General features: G+C 50.5%; 1 protein-coding gene across 2 annotated transcripts in view; it reads left to right on the top strand.

Moving 5' to 3' along the window:
• Positions 1-24,589, top strand: part of TDRD9 (tudor domain containing 9) — a 502,525-nt gene that overhangs the window by 397,508 nt on the left and 80,428 nt on the right. For both annotated transcript variants that reach the window (XM_075330093.1, XM_075330094.1), the window contains 2 exons: positions 7,384-7,473; positions 10,875-11,135. In XM_075330093.1, the coding sequence (XP_075186208.1) occupies positions 7,384-7,473; positions 10,875-11,135 (351 nt within the window). The remainder of the gene's footprint in view (positions 1-7,383; positions 7,474-10,874; positions 11,136-24,589) is intronic.

Raw genomic sequence — 24,589 nt, 5'->3', positions numbered from 1 at the left:
CGAGAGGATTCTCTGTATGATGAGGCAGAGGTAGCTGATCAGGATTCTGATCCTGAGACCGCTTTCAATCTGGATGCTCCTAATAGTGACGCCATGGTGAACGATCTCATAGCGTCCATCAATAGACTGGTGGATATTTCTCCCTCAGCTCCTCCAGTGGAGGAGTCAGCTTCGCAGCAGGAGAAATTCCATTTCAGGTATCCCAAGCGTAAATTCAGTACTTTTTTGGGCCACTCTGACTTCAGAGAAGCAGTCCAGAAACACCACGCTTATCCAGACAAGCGTTTCTCCACACGTCTTAAGGATACACGTTATCCCTTTCCCCCTGACGTGGTCAAGCGCTGGACCCAGTGTCCAAAGGTGGATCCCCCAATCTCCAGGCTTGCGACTAGATCCATAGTTGCAGTGGAAGATGGGATTTCACTTAAAGATGCCATTGACAGACAGATGGACCTCTGGTTGAAATCTGTCTATGAAGCTATCGGCGTGTCGTTTGCTCCGGCATTCGCAGCCGTATGGGCGCTCCAAGCTATTTCAGCTGGTCTTGCGCAGGTGGACACTGTCACACGTACATCTGTGCCGCAGATGGCGTCCTTAACCTCGCATATGTTTGCATTGCGACTTACGCTATTAATGCTGTCCTGGACTCTACGAGCCGTACGTCAGTGGCGTCCGCCAACTCCGTGGTTTTTACGCAGAGCCTTGTGGTTAAGGGAATGGAAGGCAGATTCTGCTTCCAAAAAGTGTTTAACCAGTTTGCCATTATCTGGTGTCAGACTGTTTGGTGAGCGATTGGATGAAATCATTAAACAGTCCAAGGGTAAGGATTCTTCCTTACACCAGCCCAGATCAAACAAAACCCAACAGAGGAAAGGACAGTCGAGGTTTCGGTCCTTTCCAGGCTCGGGCAGGTCCCAGTTTTCCTCGTCCATAAGGACTCAAAAGGCTCAGAGGGGCTCAGATTCCTGGCGGGCTCAATCACGCCCAAAGAAGGCAGCCGGAGGAACCGCTACCAAGGCGGTTTCCTCATGACTTTCAGCCCTCTCTCTCCGCATCCGCGGTCGGTGGCAGACTCTCCCGCTTTGGCGACATTTAGCTGCCACAGGTCAAAAACCGGTGGGTGAGAGACATTTTGTCTCACGTGTACAGGATAGAGTTCTGTTCTCGTCCTCCGGCTCGATTCTTCAGAACTTCCCCACCTCCCGACCGAGCCGATGCTCTTCTGCAGGCAGAAGGAGTGGTAATCCCTGTTCCTCTGCAGGAACAAGGTCACGGTTTTTACTCCAATCTGGTTGTGGTGCCAAAAAAGGACGGCTCTTTCCGTTCCGTTCTGGACCTATAACTGCTCAACACATGAAAACCAGGCGGTTCCGGATGGAATCCCTCCGCTCCGTCATTGCCTCAATGTCTCAAGGAGATTTCCTAGCATCAATAGACATCAGGATGCTTATTTCCACGTGCCGATTGCTCCAGAGCACCAGCGTTTGCTACGATTCGTTATAGAAGACGAGCATCTTCAGTTCGTAGCCCTGCCCTTCGGTCTGGCGACAGCCCCACGGGTTTTCACCAAGGTCATGGCAGCAGTGGTAGCAGTCCTGCACTCTCAGGGTCACTCTGTGATCCCTTACTTGGACGATCTACTTGTCAAGGCACCCTCTCAAGAGGCATGCCAACACAGCCTGAACGTTGCGCTGGAGACTCTCCAGAGTTTCGGGTGGATCATCAACTTTTCAAAGTTAAATCTGACCCCAACCCAATCGCTGACATATCTTGGCATGGAGTTTTCATACTCTCTCAGCGATAGTGAAGCTTCCGCTGGACAAACAGCGTTCACTACAGACGGGGGTGCAGTCTCTCCTTCAAGGCCAGTCACACCCCTTAAGACGCCTCATGCACTTCTTAGCGAAGATGGTAGCAGCAATGGAGGCAGTCCCTTTCGCGCAGTTTCATCTGCGTCCACTGCAATGGGACATTCTCCGCCAATGGGATGGGAAGTCGACGTCCCTAGACAGGAACGTCTCCCTTTCTCAGACGGTCAAGGACTCTCTTCAGTGGTGGCTTCTTCCCACCTCATTGTCAAAAGGAAAGTCCTTCCTACCCCCATCCTGGGCGGTGGTCACGACAGACGCGAGTGGCTGGACAGCAGTGGCTGGAAGGCAAACAGATCCGAATTCAGTCGGACAACTCCACAGCGGTGGCATACATCAACCACCAAGGCGGAACACGCAGTCGGCAAGCCTCCCAGGCAGTCCGGCGGATTCTGATGTGGGTGGAAGACAGAGCATCCACCATATCCGCAGTTCACATCCCGGGCGTAGAAAACTGGGAAGCAGACTTCCTCAGTCGCCAGGGTATGGACGCAGGGGAATGGTCTCTGCACCCGGACGTGTTTCAGGAAATCTGTAGCCGCTGGGGGATGCCGGACGTCGACCTAATGGCGTCTCGGCACAACAACAAGGTCCCGATTTTCATGGCGCGGTCTCACGATCAAAGAGCTCTGGCGGCAGGCGCCTTAGTTCAGGATGGGTCGCAGTTCCAGCTACCCTATGTGTTTCCCCCTCTGGCACTGTTGCCCAGAGTGCTACGCAAGATCAGCTCCGATTGCCGCCGCGCCATCCTCGTCGCCCCAGACTGGCCGAGGAGGTCGTGGTACCCGGATCTGTGGCATCTCACGGTCGGCCAACCGTGGGCACTACCAGACCGGCCAGACTTACTGTCCCAAGGGCCGTTTTTCTGTCTGAATTCTACGGCCCTGAACCTGACTGTGTGGCCATTGAGTCCTGGATCCTAGCGTCTTCAGGATTATCTCAAGACGTCATTGCCACCATGAGACGGGCTAGGAAGCCGACGTCTGCCAAGATCTACCACAGGACGTGGAAGATATTCTTATCTTAGTGCTCTGCTCAGGGAGTGTCTCCCTGGCCATTTGCATTGCCTACTTTTCTTTCCTTCCTGCAATCTGGTTTGGAAAAAGGTTTGTCGCTCGGCTCCCTTAAAGGACAAGTCCCAGCGCTGTCTGTATTCTTTCAGAAGCGCCTAGCACGACTTCCTCAGGTACGCACGTTCCTGCAGGGGGTTTGTCACATTGTCCCTCCGTACAAGAGGCCGTTAGACCCATGGGATCTGAACAGGGTACTAATTGCTCTCCAGAAGCCGTCCTTCGAGCCTCTGAGGGATGTTTCACTTTCTCGACTTTCACAGAAAGTGGCCTTTCTGGTAGCGGTCACATCTCTTCGGAGAGTGTCCGAACTAGCAGCGCGGTCAGCCAAAGCTCCCTTCCTGGTGTTTCACCAAGACAAGGTAGTGCTGCGCCCGATTCCGGAGTTTCTCCCTAAGGTGGTATCCCCCTTTCATCTCAATCAGGATATCTCCTTACCTTCCTTTTGTCCTCATCCAGTTCATCGATATGAAATGGATTTGCATTTGTTGGATCTGGTGAGAGCACTCAGAATCTACATTTCCCGCACGGCGCCCCTGCGCCGCTCGGATGCACTCTTTGTACTTGACTCTGGTCAGCGTAAAGGGTCGCAGGCTTCCAAATCCACCCTGGCACGATGGATCAAGGAACCAATTCTTGAAGCCTACCGTTCTGCTGGGCTTCCGGTTCCATCAGGGCTGAAGGCCCATTCTACCAGAGCCGTGGGTGCGTCCTGGGCATTACGGCACCAGGCTACGGCTCAGCAGGTGTGCCAGGCAGCTACCTGGTCGAGTCTGCACACTTTCACCAAGCATTATCAGGTGCATACCTACGCTTAGGCGGATGCCAGCCTAGGTAGAAGAGTCCTGCAGGCGGCGGTTGCCTCCATGTAGGGAAGGGCTGTTTTACGGCCCTAACTTGAGGTATTAATTTACCCACCCAGGGACTGCTTTTGGACGTCCCAATCGTCTGGGTCTCCCAATGGAGCGCCGAAGAAGAAGGGAATTTTGTTACTTACCGTAAATTCCTTTTCTTCTAGCTCCAATTGGGAGACCCAGCACCCGCCCTGTTTCCTTCGGGATTTTTGGTTTTTTCGGGTACACATGTTGTTCATGTTGAATGGTTTCAGTTCTCCGATGTTCCTTCGGATTGAATTTGTTTAACCAGTTATTGGCTTTCCTCCTTCTTGCTTTTGCACTAAAACTGAGGAGCCCGTGATCCCATGGGGGGTGTATATGCAGAAGGGGAGGGGCCTTACACTTTTTAGTGTAATACTTTGTGTGGCCTCCGGAGGCAGTAGCTATACACCCAATCGTCTGGGTCTCCCAATTGGAGCTAGAAGAAAAGGAATTTACGGTAAGTAACAAAATTCCCTTCTTTGTTTACTTACCGTAAATTCTTTTTCTTATAGTTCCGTATTGGGAGACCCAGCACCCTCCCTGTTGCCTGTTGGCACTTTCTTGTTCCGTGTGTTATCACCGGCTGTTGTTGTTGACAGTCTCCGGTTGTTCCGGTTCTTGCTCTGTTTTTACTTGTGGGTGGCTATTCTCCTTCAGCTTTTGCACTAAACTGGCTAGATCTGGTTCTCCAGGGGGTGTATAAGCTCAGAGGGAGGAGCTACACTTTTGAGTGTAGTACTTTGTGTGTCCTCCGGAGGCAGAAGCTATACACCCATGGTCTGGGTCTCCCAATACGGAACTATAAGAAAAAGGATTTACGGTAAGTAAACAAAATTCTCTTTTTTTATAAAGATTCTGGGGCTGAGTGCCGGATATATTTTCTGCTACCTCGGTTTCTGTGGTTATCCAGTTTTATGGTGATCTACAAGTTGCGGTTCTGTGTGGTGAGTTCTCCAGTTGTAAATTTATTTCCTACCTTTTTTTTCGTTTCTCCTTAGTTCACATTCTGTCCCTCCTTTTTGTTCATCTGCTGTGTGCACAAGTTTTCGTTTACCCTTGTCTGTGCCTATTTGTGAGGTTTTCATTACTGGGTTTCCAGCCTTCTCCCTTGGTTAGTATAAGACAAAGGCAAAAAGACCTGTGGAAAAGAAAGCGCATAGGGTCTTACCCTGATAACCAGGGGGTGCAAAAGAGAGTAATCCTACTCACCGATCAGGGTTGTGACAGGCACAACTTCTGTAACAGCATGTATGTAGATCAGCGGCAGCAGTACCCCAAGCGGTAGATAACAGAGAGAGATAGTGGAAAGGGGCTTTCAAAAACCGCGCCAAAGATCCCAGATGTAATCGTGAATTAATGTATTTTTATTTCGGCATAGGTCTACGTGTTTCAGGAGGCTCAGCTCCCTTCCTCAGGACCAGCAAGCACAAGATACATCAAATCTCATGTATCTTGTGCTTGCTGGTCCTGAGGAAGGGAGCTGAGCCTCCTGAAACGCGTAGACCTATGCCGAAATAAAAATACATTAATTCAAGATTACATCTGGGATCTTTGGCGCGGTTTTTGAAAGCCCCTTTCCACTATCTCTCTGGGTTAGTATAAGGGCTCAGACAGGAGACAGGGTCATGCTGGGGGCTCGAAATTGGCTACCATAGAGCCTACCTTTTGAGATAAGGGACAGCACAGCAGTCCCTATTCTTAGGGTCAGCCTAAGAGTCCCTTTTCCATCGGTACAAACCCCGGGTCACTAGTACCCTCCAAGGTGCGTGACTGTTTTCACATATCCTTGTACAAGAAAGCTTTCAAGTGCATTTGGCTCCACAGCTGTGAATCAGAGGCGACGATCTATGTATATATGCACCTACATTGGGCCATATAGGAGTTTGTCCTTATTCCAGAACCTTGCATTTGAGGGCCAGTCTAAGCGGCTACGATTCAAAAGCTACAGAACAGGGTGGTTACTTGGGGTCATATAGGCGATTCCCTCACTCTCCCTGGATCCTTGTTCCTTCTGTTTTTGCAGTTCACTATGTAATGTCTCAGGTAGCCCCCCACTGCCCACAATATGAGCATACCTCAGTTTACCTCCTTGGGAGGATGACTCCTGCTAGTTGCTTCAGGACCCTTCCTATATGTACTTCGCTCTTACATTTCTCCATTCCTTTTTCCTGGTCTCGGGAGCCTTTTACAGCCAATTTCTGGTGTATGTTCCTTACATCTCAGACCACTTCTCGAGTCAGATGTGTCTAACCAAACCATGGCGTCAAGAACTCAACCGTACCTGGAGAGCGTTTTCTGTGTCGACAATTGCCTGGTACTCTGCTCATCTGCCACAGTGAGTCTTACTTGCCACGACGCACATCACTGATCCTGATCACAGTAGCGCTCCATGTGCTCTGACCATCTAGTGAGTCCGACCCAACCTCTACCTCTTTCCATAGGACTCTTGGATCACTCGTTATCGGTCCTCTATTTAGCAGCTCCCTAGGCTGCTGCCTAGTTATCTGTACTTCTCTCTTCCAACTTCTACAAGGTACACATCTTACCTCTTTCCTTGGCCGTTTTGGAGCGTGACAAAAAAAACTTTGCAAATATATTAGTGGCTGGTTTTCTCACCTCTGCCTTTTCCTTTTTTTTTTCTTAGTCCTTTCTCTTCCCACCCTTGGAGATTACTTAAGGATGTCCTATGGTCTCCTGTATCCCTCAATGAAGACATGGATAAAAGATTTTGGGCACTCACTATAAAATGTCTCTCGGAGCCTTCATTGGGGGGCACAGCACCCGTCCTTCTTAAGGATCTTTTGGGCCAAGCTATATTCTTTTTGGTTGCTTCTCATACTACTTTCAAACTGATCGGCTTGGCTCCGGTTAATGGGTGTATCCTACTGAGAACTTTTTTTTTTTTTTTTTTTTTTAGTGTCCGCTTCCTAGTCGTAGCAACATACCCATGATTTCCCATCTCCCCCCAATGAAAGCTTCAAGAAAGTTTTTACTTCGAATACCCTAAATCTTCTCATCTCTTGTGACATTTTTTTTGACTTATGAACGTGTGAGAAAATGGGCAAAATCCTTCACAGATGGACTAAGCATAATATGGTACACACCACTGTACTAATATAGTTCCCCTATGTGCGTAGACCGAAACTTCAGTCCCATGATTGTCTTGTTTTAGGTTCATTCGCCGTACATGCATACAATGTACTAGGATCAGGTTGTGGAGCCCCAGGCTTTATAGATGGTAATAGACCCTGAAGAGAAGGCAGAAACGTTATATAACCATTTCTGTCTTTTTACCTTTGCCAGTAAGGCTTTTATGCAACAGTTTGGCAATTTTATTTTTATATATGTATTTTTATTCACTAGGCATATTTTGCGTAAAGAAATACATACAGAAAAGAAAAAAAAACCCATCCCATTAAATGCTCCATTCACACCAAACAAAATGAGGGACCAATTTGATCTAGTGAGAATTTGCAGAACCACAATTACATTTCCATGTAAGCAAATTAGACCAGGCTGATCTAGTCATTTCTGACCAAGGGGTTTCCATATTTCACCCTTTCTTAGGTCTTCTTTGTGGATTATGGTAATCGGTCAAAAGTCAACTTGAATCTTTTGAGAGACATTCCCAGCCATCTTCTGGATCTTCCTTTTCAGGTAAGAAATGTATATATTTTACGCCTTTTTTTCTTTTTTCTTCATTATTTGCTCATGAACTATTTCTGTCTGACATGCCATGCGGAGATCATTTCTCTTGAATGGTTAAAGCATTTTACAAATGCTTTTGGGATATCCCTCAGGGGAACATATGCTCTTCAGACAGACATTAGATGTGTGCTTGCTTGTATAAAATGTCTGAGTTTTCACTTCTGCATTTAAATTCTCCAGATTTCTTTTTTTTTTTTTTTTTTTGCGATCTCCAGGCAAATGCAGCCCTCAGTGTATGTGAGGTCCGTGCTAAAAGTGCCTGTACACAAATCTGGCCAAATAGGCCGATCTACGCTTGATCCGACCATCTAATGTGCAAAGGAAGTCCCTTTTTAGCAGAGGCTTATTCCCCTTTATACTTTTACATAGCAGAGATGTGGGCATCACGAGGAATAGCTGGCAGACAATTGTTTGGTTATCAGCCATTTGTGTTTGGGCAACTTTAGAGGAGTATGTTCCTAAGTTACAAATTTTCAGCAGATTTTGGTTTGCGTGTGTGAAAATCTGCTGCATATTTTGGTGTTGTAAATGAGATCTTATAACCCACATTCACTCACTTCTGAGGTATCTGCAGAGTAAATGGCTGGTGGTGTGAGTTTGAAATGTGTTTTGTCTGTTTTTTTTTTTTTTGTTCTTTTTCGTCTCAATCTCTATTGGTATCTGTCTCTGTTTTGGGCCGTGTGCCTCCTGGCCCTTGGGCCGTGTGCCTCCTGGCCCTTGGCCTGCGTGCCTCCTGGCCCTTGGCCTGCGTGCCTCCTGGCCCTTGGGCTGCGTGCCTCCTGGCCCTTGGCCTGCGTGCCTCCTGGCCCTTGGGCCGCGTGCCTCCTGGCCCTTGGGCCGCGTGCCTCCTGGCCCTTGGGCCGCGTGCCTCCTGGCCCTTGGGCCGCGTGCCTCCTGGCCCTTGGGCCGCGTGCCTCCTGGCCCTTGGGCCGCGTGCCTCCTGGCCCTTGGGCCGCGTGCCTGCCTCCTTTTTCTTTTATTCCCCCCTCGCTCTGTGTGTGAGAGAGATATTCATGACTCTCAAAATTGTAGATTCACATTGAAGACATCAAAACTATGAATTCACACATGTGGAATGAAATACATAGCAAAAAATTGTGAAACAAGTGAAAATGTCTTATATTCTAGGTTCTTCAAAGTAGCCACCTTTTGCTTTGATTAGTGCTTTGCACACTCTTTGCATTCTCTTGATGAGCTTCAAGAGGTAGTCACCGGAAATCGTTTTCCAACAGTCTTAAAGGAGTTCCCAGAGATGCTTAGCACTTGTTGGCCCTTTTGCTGTCACTCTGCGGTCCAGCTCACCCCAAACCATCTCGATTGGGTTCAGGTCTGGTGACTGCGGACGCCAGGTCATCTGGCGTAGCACCCCATCACTCTCCTTCTTAAGGCCACTTTACACACTGCGATATCGGTACCGATATCGCTAGCATGGGTACCCGCATCCATCTATTGTGTGACACGGGCAAGTCGCTGTCCGTGGCGCACATCGCCCGGACCCGTCACACTACTTACCTGCTCGGCGACATCGCTGTCACCGGCGAACCGCCTCCTTTCTAAGGGGGCGGTCCGTGCGGCGTCACAGCAACGTCACTAAGCGACCGCCCAATCAAAGCAGAGGGGCGGAGATGAGCGGGACGTAACATCCCGCCCACCTCCTTCCTTCCGCATTGCGGGCAGCAGCAGGTAAGGTGAGGTTCCTCATTCCTGTGGCGTCACACGGAGCGATGTGTGCTGCCGCAGGAGCGATGAACTACATCGTACACGCTGCAGCAGCGATATTTGAAAAGGGACCCCCATGTCACGATGAGCGATTTTGAACGTTTTTGCGACTATTCAAAATCGCTCATAGGTGTCACACGCAACGACATCGCTAATGCGGCCGGATGTGCGTCACAAATTCCATGACCCCAACGACATAGCATTAGCGATGTCGTAGCGTGTAAAGCGGCCTTTAGTCAAATAGCCCTTACACAGCCTGGAGGTGTGTTTGGGGTCATTGTCCTGTTGAAAAATAAATGATGGTCCAACTAAACGCAATCCAGGTGGAGTAGCATGCCGCTGCAAGATGCTGTGGTAGCCATGCTGGTTCAGTATTCCTTCAATTTTGAATAAATCACCAGCAAAGCACACCCACACCATCACTCCTCCTCCTCCATGCTTCTCGTTAGGAACCAGGCATGTAGAGTCCATCCGTTCACCTTTTCTGCGTCGAATAAAGACACGGTGGTTGGATCCAAAGATCTCAAATATGGACTCATCAGACCAAAGCACAGATTTCCACTGGTCTAATGTCCATTCCTTGTGTTCTTTAGCCCAAACAAGTCTCTTCTGCTTGTTGCCTGTCCTTAGCATTGGTTTCCTAGCCGCTATTTTACCATGAAGGCCTGCTGCACAAAGTCTCCTCTTAACAGTTGCTCTAGAGATGTGTCTGCTGCTAGAACTCTGTGTGGCATTGACCTGGTCTCTAATCTGAGCTGCTGTTAACCTGCGATTTCTGAGGCTGGTGACTCTGATAAACTTATCCTCCGCAGCAGAGGTGACTCTTGGTCTTCCTTTCCTGGGGCGGTCCTCATGTGAGCCAGTTTTTGTAGCGTTTGATGGTTTTTGCCACTGCACTTGGGGACACTTTCAATGTTTTCCCAATATTTCGGACTGACTGACCTTCATTTCTTAAAGTAATGATGGCCACTCGTTTTTCTTAGCTGCTTTTTTCTTGCCATAATACAAATTTTAATAGTTTATTCAGTAGGACTATCAGCTGTGTATCCACCAGACTTCTGCACAACACAACTGATGATCCCAACCCCATTTATAAGGCAAGAAATCCCACTTATTAAACCTGACAGGGCACACCTGTGAAGTGAAGACCATTTCCGGTGACTACCTCTTGAAGCTCATCAAAAGAATGCCAAGAGTGTGCAAAGCAGGAATCGAAGCAAAAGGTGGCTACTTTGAAGAATCTAGAATATAAGACATATTTTCAGTTTCACACTTTTTTGTTAAGCATTTCATTCCACATGTGTTAATTCATAGTTTTGATGCACTGAATGTGAATCTACAACTTTGAGTCATGAAAATAAAGAACTCTTTAAATGAGATGGTGTCCAAACCTTTTGATCTGTACTGTAAATATAATATATATTATCCCCCTCTCCCCCCCAGAAAAGGAGAAAGAGGCAAGCGGTCCTATGTGTCTATAGATATCTGACTGTAGCCCTCTTTTTAAATCGGATCATTTTTTTTTTTTTTTATTATAAAATATAACATATTTTACATTTTCCGTCTCTTTAATATATTATGTGCTGGACCTAGAAATAATATAAAGCGCTGTCATTTCTTTTATAATTTAGGCTTTGGAGTTCAGGATCTGCAAAATGAGGCCGTCGGCAAAGTCTCTAATATGTGGAGAAGAGTGGAGCCGTGCGGCTAGTGTAAAGTTTGACTCCTTGGTCAGTGGGTGCACGCTGGTTGTGAAAGTCTTCTCCATTGTACACGGCGTCCTGCATGTTGACGTCTATCGATATTTTGATACTCCTGAAGAAATCAGCTTGAGAGACAATCTTATAGCGGATGGTTTTGCAGAAACTGCGGAGGAGTCTTATGACTCAAAAGTAAGATATTTACAGAAATATTACTACATGGTGACAAAGTCTGTAACACAACAATAAGTGATATAGCTCAGTCTTATGATTTAGAGGAGCTATCCCCAGGCAATTAATACAAGATCAGTGGGGTCTGACACTCAGCATCAACCGGCACCCCTAGTGGAGCATATCAGATGTGTGGTGTCCATTGCGAAGAAAAGTGGATATTTGGTAATTGCCATAAAATCTGTTTCTCAGTCTTCATTGGAGGACAGCTTACTTCTCTGGGCCCCGGTTGGGTGTCTATTTAAATTGTCCTTCTCTTGGTGCTATATTGTAATTTATTTTTTTTTTTTATATGCTTGATTTCTTTTGACTGCTTCTCCTACTATTTCTCACTAAACTGAAAAGGCCAGATGGCAGGCATGGTATAGTCTGAGCTAATTTTTAGTTTTATGCAATATCTGCCAGCCTCCTGGTGGTATCGGACTAGCCCAGGGTTCTGTGTCCCCAATGAAGACTAACAAAAAGCAGATTTTACAGTGAGTACCAAAAATCCACTTTTCTTAGTCGCTTCATTGGGGACACAGAACCAGGGTACATCCTAAAACTTTCCCTGGGATGGAAATGAAAACCAAATATACTATTACCATAGACCTTTCCCACTTCTACTCATGCTAGTGCCTGGGAGGCCGTGTGATCTCAGCTTTTTTTTTTATCAGGTGTGTTGGTGTTTTTAGGGTATTGCGCGGCTGCAGACAGTGCTCTTTTCTGTCATTTCCTATATAGATAGTTTGGGTCTCATCTTTTCAGATTCTGTTTTCTACCTGTGTACTGTTTCATCTAGTCTTCCCGGCTTTATATGTTTGGGGGCTATCTATATCTTTGGGGGACTGCTCTGAGGCAGATTAGCTTTCCTTGTTTTTTTTCTCTTTAGGAATAATTAGCTCTCTGGCTGTGTCGAGGCAACTGGGTCATTGTAGGCTCGTTCCATGGCTACTTCTAGTTGTGTTTTCAGTTACAGGTCTGCAGTCAGCTGAGTTTCCAACCACTCTGGTGATTCTCTGGGTTCCCTAGTTTTTGCCCCTTTTTTGATCCCACTCGGTCACTGAATCATAACACTGGACCCTGTAAAGCTCCGAAAGGTATGCACCTGTAACAAAGTAGTTTCTCTGATGCCTCATTGGGGGAGACAGGACCATGGGTGCTATGCTGCCTATCCATAGGAGGACACTAAGTAGATGCAAAAGCATAGCTCCTCCTCTGCAGTATACACCCCCTGGCCGGGCCAGGCAACCTCAGTTTTAGCTTAGTGTCTGTAGGAGGCACATCCTTCCCCCCCCCGGGAAGGCGCGCGAAGATCTCCACAGAGCGGGCTTACTCCTTCCTGAGGACGCAGGGCCATCGGCTGATTCTGGTGAGGTACACCGAAGCAAATACAATCCTTGCTTCCCACTGCTTCACTTGTAGCTCTGCAGATTATTGCTCCCCCTCCTGGCATACTCCTATTAGGAACATGCAGAATTCTAAGGGCACTAAGAGTGCTAAGGCCCACATAGTCTATTATTCAGCCTGCACTGCCTGCCACGCTGAGCTACCACGTAAACACACCTCTTCTCTCCTGTGCTCCTATAGCCCCCCAAGACCCCCCTGACACCACCGCCGCAACAGTCAGCCCAGAGCCTAGGGTTCCCAGCCCACCGGAATGGGCACAGTTTCTGTCCCAATCCATGGAAAAACTGTCACAGAACCTGGTGCTGGCTATGCAATGTCGTCCTCCACACCCTTCTGGGCCCCTGGACGGAACGCAGCCTGAGGATACCCCTATGGAGGATCATTCTGAGGTAATCCGGGCCCATGCTTCACCGGTTGCAGGGATCAGAAAAAGATGGCCCTCATGGCTCTCCCTCGGGAGCAAACAGGGCAGGCTCTCCCACACGCTGCACGGCTTCTGAGGAGCCGGAGGAGGGAAAATGCTGTTTGTACCAGGATGATTCCTTGGTTTCAACCTCCCCAGATGATCAAACTGCAATAGACTCCCTTATAGCAGAGAGAAGTAGTGGAACGGGGCTTTAAAGAACTGCGCCAAGGACCCCAGATGTAATCTTGGATTAATGTAAACTTTTTATTATGGCACAGGTCTACGCGTTTCAGGAGGCTCAGCTCCCTTCCTCAGGACCAGCAGGCACAAGATACATCAAATCTTTTGATTTGATGTATCTTGTGCCTGCTGGTCCTAAGGAAGGGAGCTGAGCCTCCTGAAACGCGTAGACCTGTGCCATAATAAAAAGTTTACATTAATCCAAGATTACATCTGGGGTCCTTGGCGCGGTTCTTTAAAGCCCCGTTCCACTACTTCTCTCTATCAGCCGCTTGGGGTACTGCTGCCTTTGATCCATACATATGCTGCTACAGGAGTTGTGCCTGTCACAACCCTGATTGGTGAGTAGGATTACTCTTCTTTCACCCCCTGTTTGTCAGGGTAAGACCCTATTGCGCTTTCTTTCCACAGGTTCCTTTTTGTTTAATAGACTCCCTTATAGCAGCAATCAACCAAACTCTGCATGTGGAGGATCCCCCATCCACTACCACTGACAATGTGCTCTCCTTTAAGAGGGCAAGGAAACCCCAAAAGGTTTTCGCTGATCACCCAGAGTTTCAGGATATCCTCACAAAGCAAAGGGAGAAGCCTGACAGGCACTTCGGTAACCGTAAACTCATGGAGTCCCGGTACCCTTTTGCCTCACCTGCCCTTAAGGGCTGGGCCGATCCACCCTCGGTCGACACCCCACCCCACCCCCACCCCCCCGGTCTCCCGCCTTGCCACAAAGACGCTCCTGTCTTTACCCGATGGTTCCTCCATCAAGGACCCGACAGACAGGTGGAGCACCTCACCTGCTCTGCCTTTTAATGCTGTGGGTTTCTCCCTCTCGCCCTCCTTTGCCTCTGTGTGGGTCACAAGGGCGATCTCTGTCTGGGCAGAATCCCTTAACACTTTGCTTGAGGAATCCCAGTTTCCCTCATACCTTCAGAGGTAACCGCTCAAATTGCTGCTGCGGCGGAGTACCTCATGCAGGCCTCCATTGACGCTGCACAGCTTTTGCCGCCTCAAATACCATAGCCATCCGTAGAGCTCTCTGGCTCTGACAATGGCGAGCGGACTCTGCCTCCAAGAAGTCTCTCACGGGCCTTCCCTTTTTTTTTTTTCCAGACCGATTGTTTGGCGAACGTCTGGACAAGCTCATTTCTGACGCCACGGGAGGAAAGAGTGCCTCCCTCCCCCAGCTGAAGTCCAGGACGACCTTCACCAGACGTCCAGTTTTCATTCCGCTCCTTTCGGAACTCATTTCGTTGGTCGACATCCCGCTCTGCCCCCGCCACTAGCCGCGGACTACGCAGGGACCGACCTCAGCTCTCCCTGAAACCCACTTCGTCATGGCAGCCTAGACCGAAACAGTCCAGGACAAGGGAGACTCGTCCATGACGTTTCCCCCCCCCCTCATGACTCCTTTGGCGCCCCGGAAGACGCACTCATTGTAGGTCGACTGCGGCTCTTTCAATGCATCTGGGCTGCCGCCTCAGACGACAAATGGGTGCGAGACCTTGTGTCTTCCGGTTACCACATAGAATTTCGGACCCGACCCCCAAGGCGGTTCTTTCTCTCAAACCCCCCAAAGACTCGAAAACGACACGAGGCTTTTTTCTTTATCGTTCCTATGGGAGACCCAGACCATGGGTGTTTAGCTTCTGCCTCCGGAGGACACACAAGTACTACACTAAAAAGTGTAGCTCCTCCCTCTGAGCTTATACACCCCCTGGAGAACCAGATCTAGCCAGTTTATCGCTTTGTGTTCAGGAGGCATACATCCAGACATGCATTCTCATCTGATTTCTTTGATTTTTGGAAAGAGTTTGAAGAAAAGCGGGTCCAAGTCTGGACCCCCGGCATGTCCCTTCTCACCCCACTGTATCGGCGGTGTTAAGGTTGATATCCAAGGCTGGAGCCTTACATGCCGTGCTACTTCACCATCCCTCCTGGGCTCTGGCTTGAAGTGGGAGCCAGCACGGTCTCCATGCTTTGCAGGAGACCGGTCTCCATCCGCAGCCCTTCAGGACCCTGCTGGACTGGAGCACTCATCCCCAGGGACTTGGCCCTGCGTCTCAGCAAGCTAAGTACCTGAGACGTTTACTTTTCGGGGTCCCTGTACTTTATTGTTGTGGGAGAGTGTGCTTATTGTGTTTTCTGACATTTTCGGCGGGTTCTCTAGCTGTCACCTGAGAACCGCGCCGATGGTGCCTGCGCGCCGGCCGCGCCGCTCAAATTTAGGCCCCGGCTTCGCCGGAGGTCTAGTTTCGGTTTCACTGCCCTCGCATGTCACTCATGCAGAGAGACAGGCTCGGCTCCGCCCGGCGGCCGTTCTGCACAGGGGAGGGACACTCCCCACTGCAGTGTGTGTTCCCTCCCCTGTAGGTCTCTATGGCCCTCCAGATCCCGCTCCTCAAGCAAGTCCCGCCCCCTCTCTCCGCTCCGGCGGCCATTTTATCAGCGTTCTCTCTGCGATCAGTCATTGCAGCGCTGGTCTGCAGCATCTCTGCTGAGGTGCTGTGCTTGGGGGTCCGGCCTTCGGGATCTGGAGGGCACACCACACCGCTCCAGCGGTCCGGTAAGCCACAACCGGTCTCCGGTTGTGGACCTCTGTATATTCTCCCTGGGGTCCATTCTCTGGCAGAGCCCCCACTCCAGCAGCATGTCTCACACGAGGAGCAAGGCTCCAAAGCTGTATTCAGTATGCACTGCATGTAAGCTCCTGCTGCCTGAACCGAGCATCTTCCCACATTGTGATGCCTGCTCTAACCTGGCGGTGCCTCAGCCTGGAGTCTCACCCCCAGTGGTCTCTCAGGCTGCTCCTGCTCCTGTGGCTGAACCCCCGGCTTGGGTAGAATCCTTTCCTAGGTCTATCTCCCAGTCTTTTGCTGACTCCATGGGACTTCTGTCCAGGACTTTGCTGAACATGCATCAGCCCCTTTCACAGGGTGCCTCTGCTGCTAGGGGTCTCTCAGGACCGGAGCTCACAGAGGATTCATAATCTGGTCCCAGACCCCGTCCTCCTGAGAAGAGACGCAGGGTTCCCTCTCCTTCCTCGTCCCGCGGCTCTGATTCAGGTTCTGACTCGCAGGATGAGGAGGATGCCTTTACTGGGGGCTCGGAGGCTACCTCCATGTACCCTATTGATCTGTCCGAAAGTGACTCAGATGTTAGTGACTTGATTGCCTCCATTAATTCTGTACTGGATCTCAATCCGCCAGTATCAGAGGAGCAACCCTCTCTGGCAGAAAAGCACCAGTTTACCTCGCCTAAGAGAGGAAAGAGTGTTCTTTAACCACTCCAGTTTTCAGGCCGCTGTGACCAAGCCCAGGGCCTGTCCTGACAAACGCTTCCCAAAGCGTGGTTCTGATGACCGCTTCCCCTTTCCACCTGAGGTGGTCAAGGAGTGGGCTCATTCCCCAAAGGTAGACCCTCCGGTGTCTAGGCTCTCAGCCCGGACCGTTGTCGGTGGCTGATGGCACCTCCCTTAAGGATTCCACTGACCGCCAGATTGACCTTCTGGCCAAATCCGTATATGAAGCGGCGGGGGCCTCGTTTTCCCCGACTTTTTCAGCAGTGTGGGCTCTCAAAGCCATCTCTCCTTCTCTAGAGGAGATGCATTCCCTCGCCAGGGAATCTATGCCCGAATTGGTTGCCTTAACTTCCCAAGCTTCAGCTTTTTCATCCTATGCCATGTCTGCCATGCTGGAGGCTTCTCACCGCACTGCGGTGGCTTCGGCTAATTCCCTCGCTATCCGCAGGATCTTGTGGCTTCGAGAGTGGAAGGCAGATGCTTCTTCAAAGAAGTACCTTGCTGGGCTCCCTTTTGCTGGGTCCCGGCTGTTCGGAGAACAGCTGGATGAAATTATTAAGGAAGCTACTGGCGGGAAGAGTACTTCCATGCCACAAACCAAAACCAGGAAACCTGTCCAGGGCAGGAATCAGTCGAGGTTTCGTTCCTTTCGTTCCTCCAACTGGTCGTCCTCTAAGCCCTCGGCCTCGTCCACTAGCTCAGCCAAGGACCAGAAATCCAACTGGCGCCCAAAAGCGCGTCCACAGAAGACCGCAGGAGGTGCTGCCGCTAAGGCAGCCTCCTCGTGACTATCTGTCCGCACCAGCAACGTCCTTAGTCGGTGGCAGGCTCTCCCACTTTGGCGACGCGTGGTTTCTACACGTCTCCGATCAGTGGGTAAGGGATATCATCTCCCACGGCTACAGGATAGAATTCTCTTCCAGCCCGCCAAACAGATTTTTTTCTCTCAACTCCCCCCTGCTCCAAGGCTGCCGCCTTCTCACAGGCCGTGGCATCCTTGCAGGCCAACGGAGTAATTGTTCCGGTTTCCGCACGGGAACGGTTCAGAGGTTTCTACTCAAATCTCTTCCAAGTTCCCAAAAAGGACGGTTCCTTCCGGCCCATCCTGGATCTCAAGCTTCTCAACAAGCATGTTCAGGTGCGGCACTTTCGCATGGAGTCTCTGCGATCAGTCATTGCCTCAATGACCCAAGGAGATTTCCTGGCGTCCATCGACATCAGAGATGCCTATCTGCATGTGCCAATTGCAGTTTCACACCAGCGTTGGCTACGTTTTGCAATCGGAGAAGATCATTTCCAATTCGTGGCTCTTCCTTTCGGGTTGGCCACAGCTCCTCGGGTATTCACCAAGGTTATGGCAGCAGTGATTGCGGTCCTCCACCTACAGGGGTTGGCAGTGATTCCTTACCTGGACGACCTTTTAGTCAAGGCGTCATCCAGCGTGGACTGTCAGCGGAGTGTCTCGCTCACTCTCTCCACTCTAGCCCAGTTCGGGTGGCTTGTCAATCTTCCCAAATCCACTCTGACTCCGACCCAGAGTCTCACGTACCTAGGGATGCAGTTCGAGACTTTGCCGGCACTTGTGAAGTTGCCATTAGTCAAACAGCAGTCCCTCCAACTGGCGGTGCGCTCTCTGCTGAGACCCCGCCGTTATTCCCTCAGGCGCCTGATGCAGGTGCTGGGTCAAATGGTGGCGTCAATGGAGGCTGTTCCCTTTGCCCAGTTCCATCTGCGTCCCCTGCAGCTGGACATTCTCCGCTGTTGGGACAAGCGAACTTCCTCCTTGCACAGGTTGGTGGCTCTGTCACCACAGACCAGGAGCTCTCTTCAGTGGTGGCTTCGGCCCCTCTCTGTCGCAGGGGCGCTCCTTCCTGGCCCCGTCCTGGGTGATTCCCACCACGGATGCCAGCCTATCCGGCTGGGGAGCGGTATGTCTCCACCACAGAGCACAGGGCACTTGGACTCCGTCCGAGTCAGCCCTTTCAATCAATGTGCTCGAAACCAGAGCTGTGCTTCTAGCTCTCCTAGCTTTTCACCATCTGCTGGCGGGCAGGCACATCCGAGTCCAGTTGGACAACGCGACAGCGGTTGCCTACATCAATCACCAAGGCGGGACACGCAGCCGCCTGGCAATGTTGGAGGTCCAATGCATTCTTCAATGGACGGAGGACTCCAAGTCCACCATATCCGCAGTCCACATCCCAGGCGTAGAAAACTGGGAGGCAGATTATCTCAGCCGTCAAACCGTGGACGGTGGCGAGTGGGCCCTGCACCCGGCAGTGTTTCAGTCAATCTGCCGCAAATGGGGCACTCCGGACGTGGATCTAATGGCATCCCGTCACAACAACAAGGTTTCGGTTTACGTGGCTCGCTCCCACGATCCTCAGGCCTTCGCCGTGGACGCTCTGGTTCAAGACTGGTCCCAGTTTCGTCTGTCCTACGTGTTTCCCCCTCTAGCTCTCTTGCCCAGAGTCCTGCGCAAGATCAGAATGGAGGGCCGTCGAGTCATCCTCATTGCACCGGACTGGCCCAGGCGAGCTTGGTACCCAGACCTGCTCCATCTGTCTGTAGAGGTGCCGTGGCATCTCCCGGACTGTCCAGACCTTCTCTCGCAAGGTCCGTTTTTCCACCTGAATTCTGCGGCTCTCAAATTGACGGCGTGGCTCTTGAGTCCTGGATCTTGACGGCTTCTGGTATTCCTCCTGAAGTCATCTCCACTATGACTCGGGCCCGTAAGTCTTCCTCCGCCAAGATCTATCACAGGACTTGGAAAATTTTCCTGTCCTGGTGTCGCTCTTCCGGCCATCCTCCTTGGCCATTCTCCTTGCCGACCCTTCTGTCCTTTCTACAGTCCGGTCTGCAGCTAGGCCTGTCCCTCAACTCTCTCAAGGGACAAGTCTCAGCTCTGTCAGTGCTGTTCCAGTGGCGTCTCGCTCGGCTGGCTCAGGTCCGCACCTTCATGCAGGGCACGTCTCACATCATTCCGCCTTACCGGCGGCCCTTAGATCCCTGGGACCTTGATTTGTTTCTCACGGTTTTGCAGAAACCCCCCTTTGAGCCTCTTAGGGAGGTTTATTTGTTTCGTCTTTCACAGAAAGTGGCCTTTCTGGTGGCCATAACTTCCCTCAGGAGAGTCTCTGATTTGGCTGCGCTCTCTTCGGAGTTACCTTTTTTGGTTTTTCATCAAGACAAGGTGGTTCTCCGTCCAACTCCGGACTTTCTTCCTAAGGTGGTCTCTCCTTTCCACCTTAACCAGGACATTACCCTACCTTCCTTTTGTCCGGCTCCTGTTCATCGCTTTGAAAAAGCACTGCATACTCTGGATCTGGTGCGTGTTCTCCGGATCTATCTGTCTCGCACCGCTGCTCTTAGGCGGTGCACTTCTCTTTTTGTGCTAACCACAGGCCGGCGCAAGGGCCTCTCTGCTTCTAAGCTGACCTTAGCCCGTTGGATTAGGTCGACCATTTCGGACGCCTACCAGTGTACTCAGGTGCCTCCCCCGCCAGGGATCAAGGCACATTCGACCAGAGCTGTCGGTGCCTCTTGGGCTTTCAGGCACCAGGCTACGGCTCAGCAAGTCTGTCAGGCTGCCACTTGGACTAGCCTGCATACCTTCTCGAAGCACTACCAAGTGCATGCTCATGCTTCGGCAGATGCGAGCTTGGGCAGACGCATCCTTCAGGCGGCTGTCGCCCATTTGTGAAGTTAGGCTCCGCCTACTTCTTAGTTTTTCTGTTTATTCCCACCCATGGACTGCTTTGAGACGTCCCATGGTCTGGGTCTCCCATAGGAACGATAAAGAAAAAGAGAATTTTGTTCACTTACCGTAAATTCTTTTTCTTATAGTTCCGTATTGGGAGACCCAGCTCCCTGCCTGTTGGCAATTTCTTGTTCCGCGTGTTATCACCGGCTGTTGTCGTGGACAGAGTCTCCGGTTGTTCCGGTTCTTGCTCTGTTTTACTTGTGGGTGGCTATTCTCCTTCAGCTTTTGCACTAAACTGGCTAGATCTGGTTCTCCAGGGGGTGTATAAGCTCAGAGGGAGGAGCTACACTTTTAGGTGTAGTACTTTGTGTGTCCTCCGGAGGCAGAAGCTAAACACCCATGGTCTGGGTCTCCCAATACGGAACTATAAGAAAAAGAATTTACGGTAAGTAAACAAAATTATTTTTTCTCAGCAATCCACTCGCTCCAAACAGCAGGAGTGATAATACCTGTCCTGGACGACGTGAAGTTCAGGGGGTTTTTATTCCAACCTCTTTGTGGTCCCCAAAAACGATGGGTCAGTTCGACCCATCCTGGACCTCAAACACCTAAACAAGCATGTGCACGTACGTAGATTCAGAATGGAGTCCCTAAGGTCCATTATTGCATCCATGGTCGAAGGAATTCCTCGCCTCCATACATATCAAGGACGCGTACCTACACATACCCATCGCCCCAGCTCACCAAAAGTTCCTCCGCTTCGCGGTTCATTACTCCCATATTCATTCGTGCCCTTGCCACCTCACCAAGGGTCTTCACCAAAGTCATGGCGGCCGCCATGAGCGTCCTTCACGCCAGGGGAGTAGTCGTTCTCCTTTCTTGAACGACGACCTCATCAAGGCCCCCTCCTTCTGCGACTGCTCAACCAGCGTACAGATCACCGTGGACACCCTATCCAGCTTAGGGTGGCTACTGAATCTAGTCAAATCATCCCCGGTCCCATCACGATCCATCACCTTCCTGGGCACGTCCCTGGACACCCGTCGGGGCTTGATCCTTCTCCCTCAGGACAAGGCGATCGCTCTTCAACGAGCGGTATGCTGACTTCTACGTCCTCTCTCGCTCCATTCGATTCAGCATGAAGGTGCTCGGCAGGATTGTGGCGGCTATGGAGGCAGTATCCTTTGCGCAACTGCACCTCCGCCCACTGCAGCTAGACCTTCTAGCTGCCTGGGACAAGAGCCCTTTCTCCCTGGACAGACATCTTCACCTGACGCCTTCAGTCAGGTACGCACTCCGCTGGTGGCTTCGGTCCTCATCCCTATCGAAGGGAAGATCTTTTCTCCCAGTGAACTGGCTGGTCCTGACCACGGACGCCAGCCTCCTAGGCTGGGGAGCAGTGTACCGGCACCACACTGCTCAAGGACGTTGGACGCCCCAGGAGTCTTCCCTACCCATAAACATCCTGGAAATCCGCGTGATCTTCCTCGCGCTCAGGGCGTTCTGCCCTCTGCTAGCGGGTCGTCAGATTCGAGTCCAATCGGACAATGCGACAGCTGTAGCCTATATCAATCGGCAGGGGGGCACCCGCAGCAAAGCGGCTTATCTCGAGGCCCACAAGATCCTCAGCTGGGCCGAATCTACGGGGTCAGGGATATCAGCGGTACACATACCGGGAGTAGAGAACTGGGCAGCAGACTTCTAAGTCGACAAGGCCTGGCCGCCGGAGAATGGTCTCTCCACCTAGAAGTGTTCCTACACATCTGCACTCGCTGGGGTACACCAGACGTGGATCTAATGGCCTCAAGGTTGAACGCAAAGGTACCCGCGTTCATAGCCAGGTCACGCGACCCGCAGTCAATCGGCACGGATGCTGTAGTCTGCTCCTGGCACCACTTACGCCTGCCTTACATATTTCCACCTGTACCCCTGCTGCCGCGGGTAATCAGGAAGATCAAGGCAGTGGGAGTCCCGGTGATACTGATAGCACCGGACTGGCCCAGGTACGCCGAATTAGTACAAATGCTCAGACGCACCGTGGCGCCTTCCAGACATCCCAGACTTGCTGACTCAAGGGCCCATTTCCCATCAGAACTCCAGAGCCCTGAAGCTGACGGCATGGCCATTGAGACCTGGGTATTAACAAAAGCGGGATTCTCCCCCGAGGTTATTTCCACCATGATCTGGCTCGGCGTGGTCTATATGTGCACCTGCCAATGTCCCAAAAATTATGTGGGTAAAACCAAGAGAGCTAAGAGTAAGGATAGGGGAGCACATTGGGGACATTCTTCACAAAAGAGACACTGCGCTGGCCCGGCATGTAGTTCAGTATCATAATGGGGACACAAAGTGTCCTATTTTTAAAGCAATTGAGACTGTCCAGAAACATGACAGACTGGGTGACTGGAATAGGTTAATCCTTCAGACGGAAACTAGGTGGATTTATTTGCTGCGGAGTATGAGCCCGGATGGTATAAATGAACAGCTTAATTTCACGAGTTTTATATAATCTATGAACTCTCTCCATAAAAAATATTTGGTAGTGATGGGATCCCCCCTTTTTTAATTTTACTTACAGGAGATGATTTATCTATTAGAATGGGCAGGAATGACTTTGTGCTTATTGTCCTGATTGGACAAGCAAGTGTTAGGCTAGGTTCACACACTGCTTTTTTTTGACGCTGCGTTTTTTGTGGCAAAAAACGCACCCGCGGCAAAAACCGCACGCGTTTTGCAGCGATTTGGTGCGTTTTTGCTCACTGTGTCTTTATGCGTTTTTTATCAGTGAACAAAAGAAAAGTCTGATGTAATTTCCTTCTTCAATATGTTCTTCATTCTCCACTAGTATATGCAGGAGAGCAGACAGCTGCAGAACTACAAGGCTCAGCATACTCCATCCAATAGTGTATGCAGGAGAGCAGACAGCAGCTGCAGAACTACAAGGCTCAGCATCCTCCATCCAATAGTGTATGCAGGAGAGCAGACAGCAGCTGTCAAACTACAAGGCTCAGCATCCTCTTTCCAGGACTGTATGCAGGATTTCTTTGCCCCCCCAAACAAAAAAAATGACGTGGGCTTCACCATATTTTTGTATGCTAGCCGGGTACAGCAGGCAGGTACGGGCTGCCCCCAACCCCCAGCTGCCTAGTTGTACCCGGCTGGGAACCAAAAATATAGAGAAGCCCTTTTTTTTCTTTTTTTAATTATTTCATGAATTTCATGAAATAATTAAAAAAAAAAAAATGACGTGAGCTTCGCCTAATTTGTGTCCAGCCGGGTACAACTAGGCAGCTGGGGATTGGAATCTACAGTGCAGGGTGCCCATGCTTTCTGGGCACCCCCGCTGCGAAATGCAGTCCGCAGCCACCCCAGAAAATGGCGCTTTCATAAAAGCGCCATCTTCTGGCGCTGTATCCAACTCTTCCAGCTGCCCTGATGCCGGGTGGCTCACTGGGTAATAATGGGGTTAGGGCTAGCTGTATATTATCAGCTGGCCCTATGCCCGAAATTCATGGTGTCATGCCAATTTTAGACATGACCACCATGATTTTCTAGTAAAGATAAAAAAAAACACAACACACAGAAAAATATTTTTATTAGAAATAAAACACAACACAATTAGTGACTCCCATCTTTATTGAAATAAAGAACCCCCCCTCCGCAGTAATCCTGGGTCAAGGGTCCCGCGCCGTCCAATCCGGATCCAATATAATCTGATCGGTTTGCTGGAAGGCAAAGCAATCAGATGTGTCAGGTTCAAGAGCCTGAATCACATCACACAGCAGCTGATTGTATAAAAGCCGTTTATACAATCGGCAGATGCATCGGTGCAAAAAAAAAAATACTCGTGCTGATTACCGGCAGCTCCTAGAGCGAGTCTGATTCCGTCCGATCGCTGCTGCAGCTGCCGGTAATCAGGGATGAAGTCTCCTGATAACCGGCTGGGCGCCGGCCTGAGACTTACGATCAGCTGACGCGTCAGGTGACTGCATCAGGTGATCCATCACCAGGTCCTGCATCCTGCAGGCATACGTACCCGGGGGAGACTGCACACACCCGGAGCGGCGGTACCGGGAGGAGAATCTGGTAGCGGGCATGGTACCAAGACCCTGCAGACAGGTGAGTATGACTTTTTTTTTTTTTTTTTTCTACTGCTAACTTTTTTTGTTTTTGCAGCCGCTTCCACCTCCCGCCCAGACATGGCGCCGCACGGCAGCATACATGCACAGGACCGGAGGTGGAAGCGGCCGTGACGGTACCGGGAGGATTCACGCTTCTGTGTTTACTGACAGAAGGAATCCTCTTCCTGTACACGTCACTTTACTACCCACCTCCTGCGTTTATAGCTGCGTTTTTGGTCTTGGAAACGCACTAAAACG

The sequence above is a fragment of the Anomaloglossus baeobatrachus genome, chromosome 12, assembly GCF_048569485.1.
Source record: "Anomaloglossus baeobatrachus isolate aAnoBae1 chromosome 12, aAnoBae1.hap1, whole genome shotgun sequence".
NCBI classification, from domain to species: domain Eukaryota; kingdom Metazoa; phylum Chordata; class Amphibia; order Anura; family Aromobatidae; genus Anomaloglossus; species Anomaloglossus baeobatrachus.
This window is presented reverse-complemented; position numbering and strand designations above follow the sequence as displayed.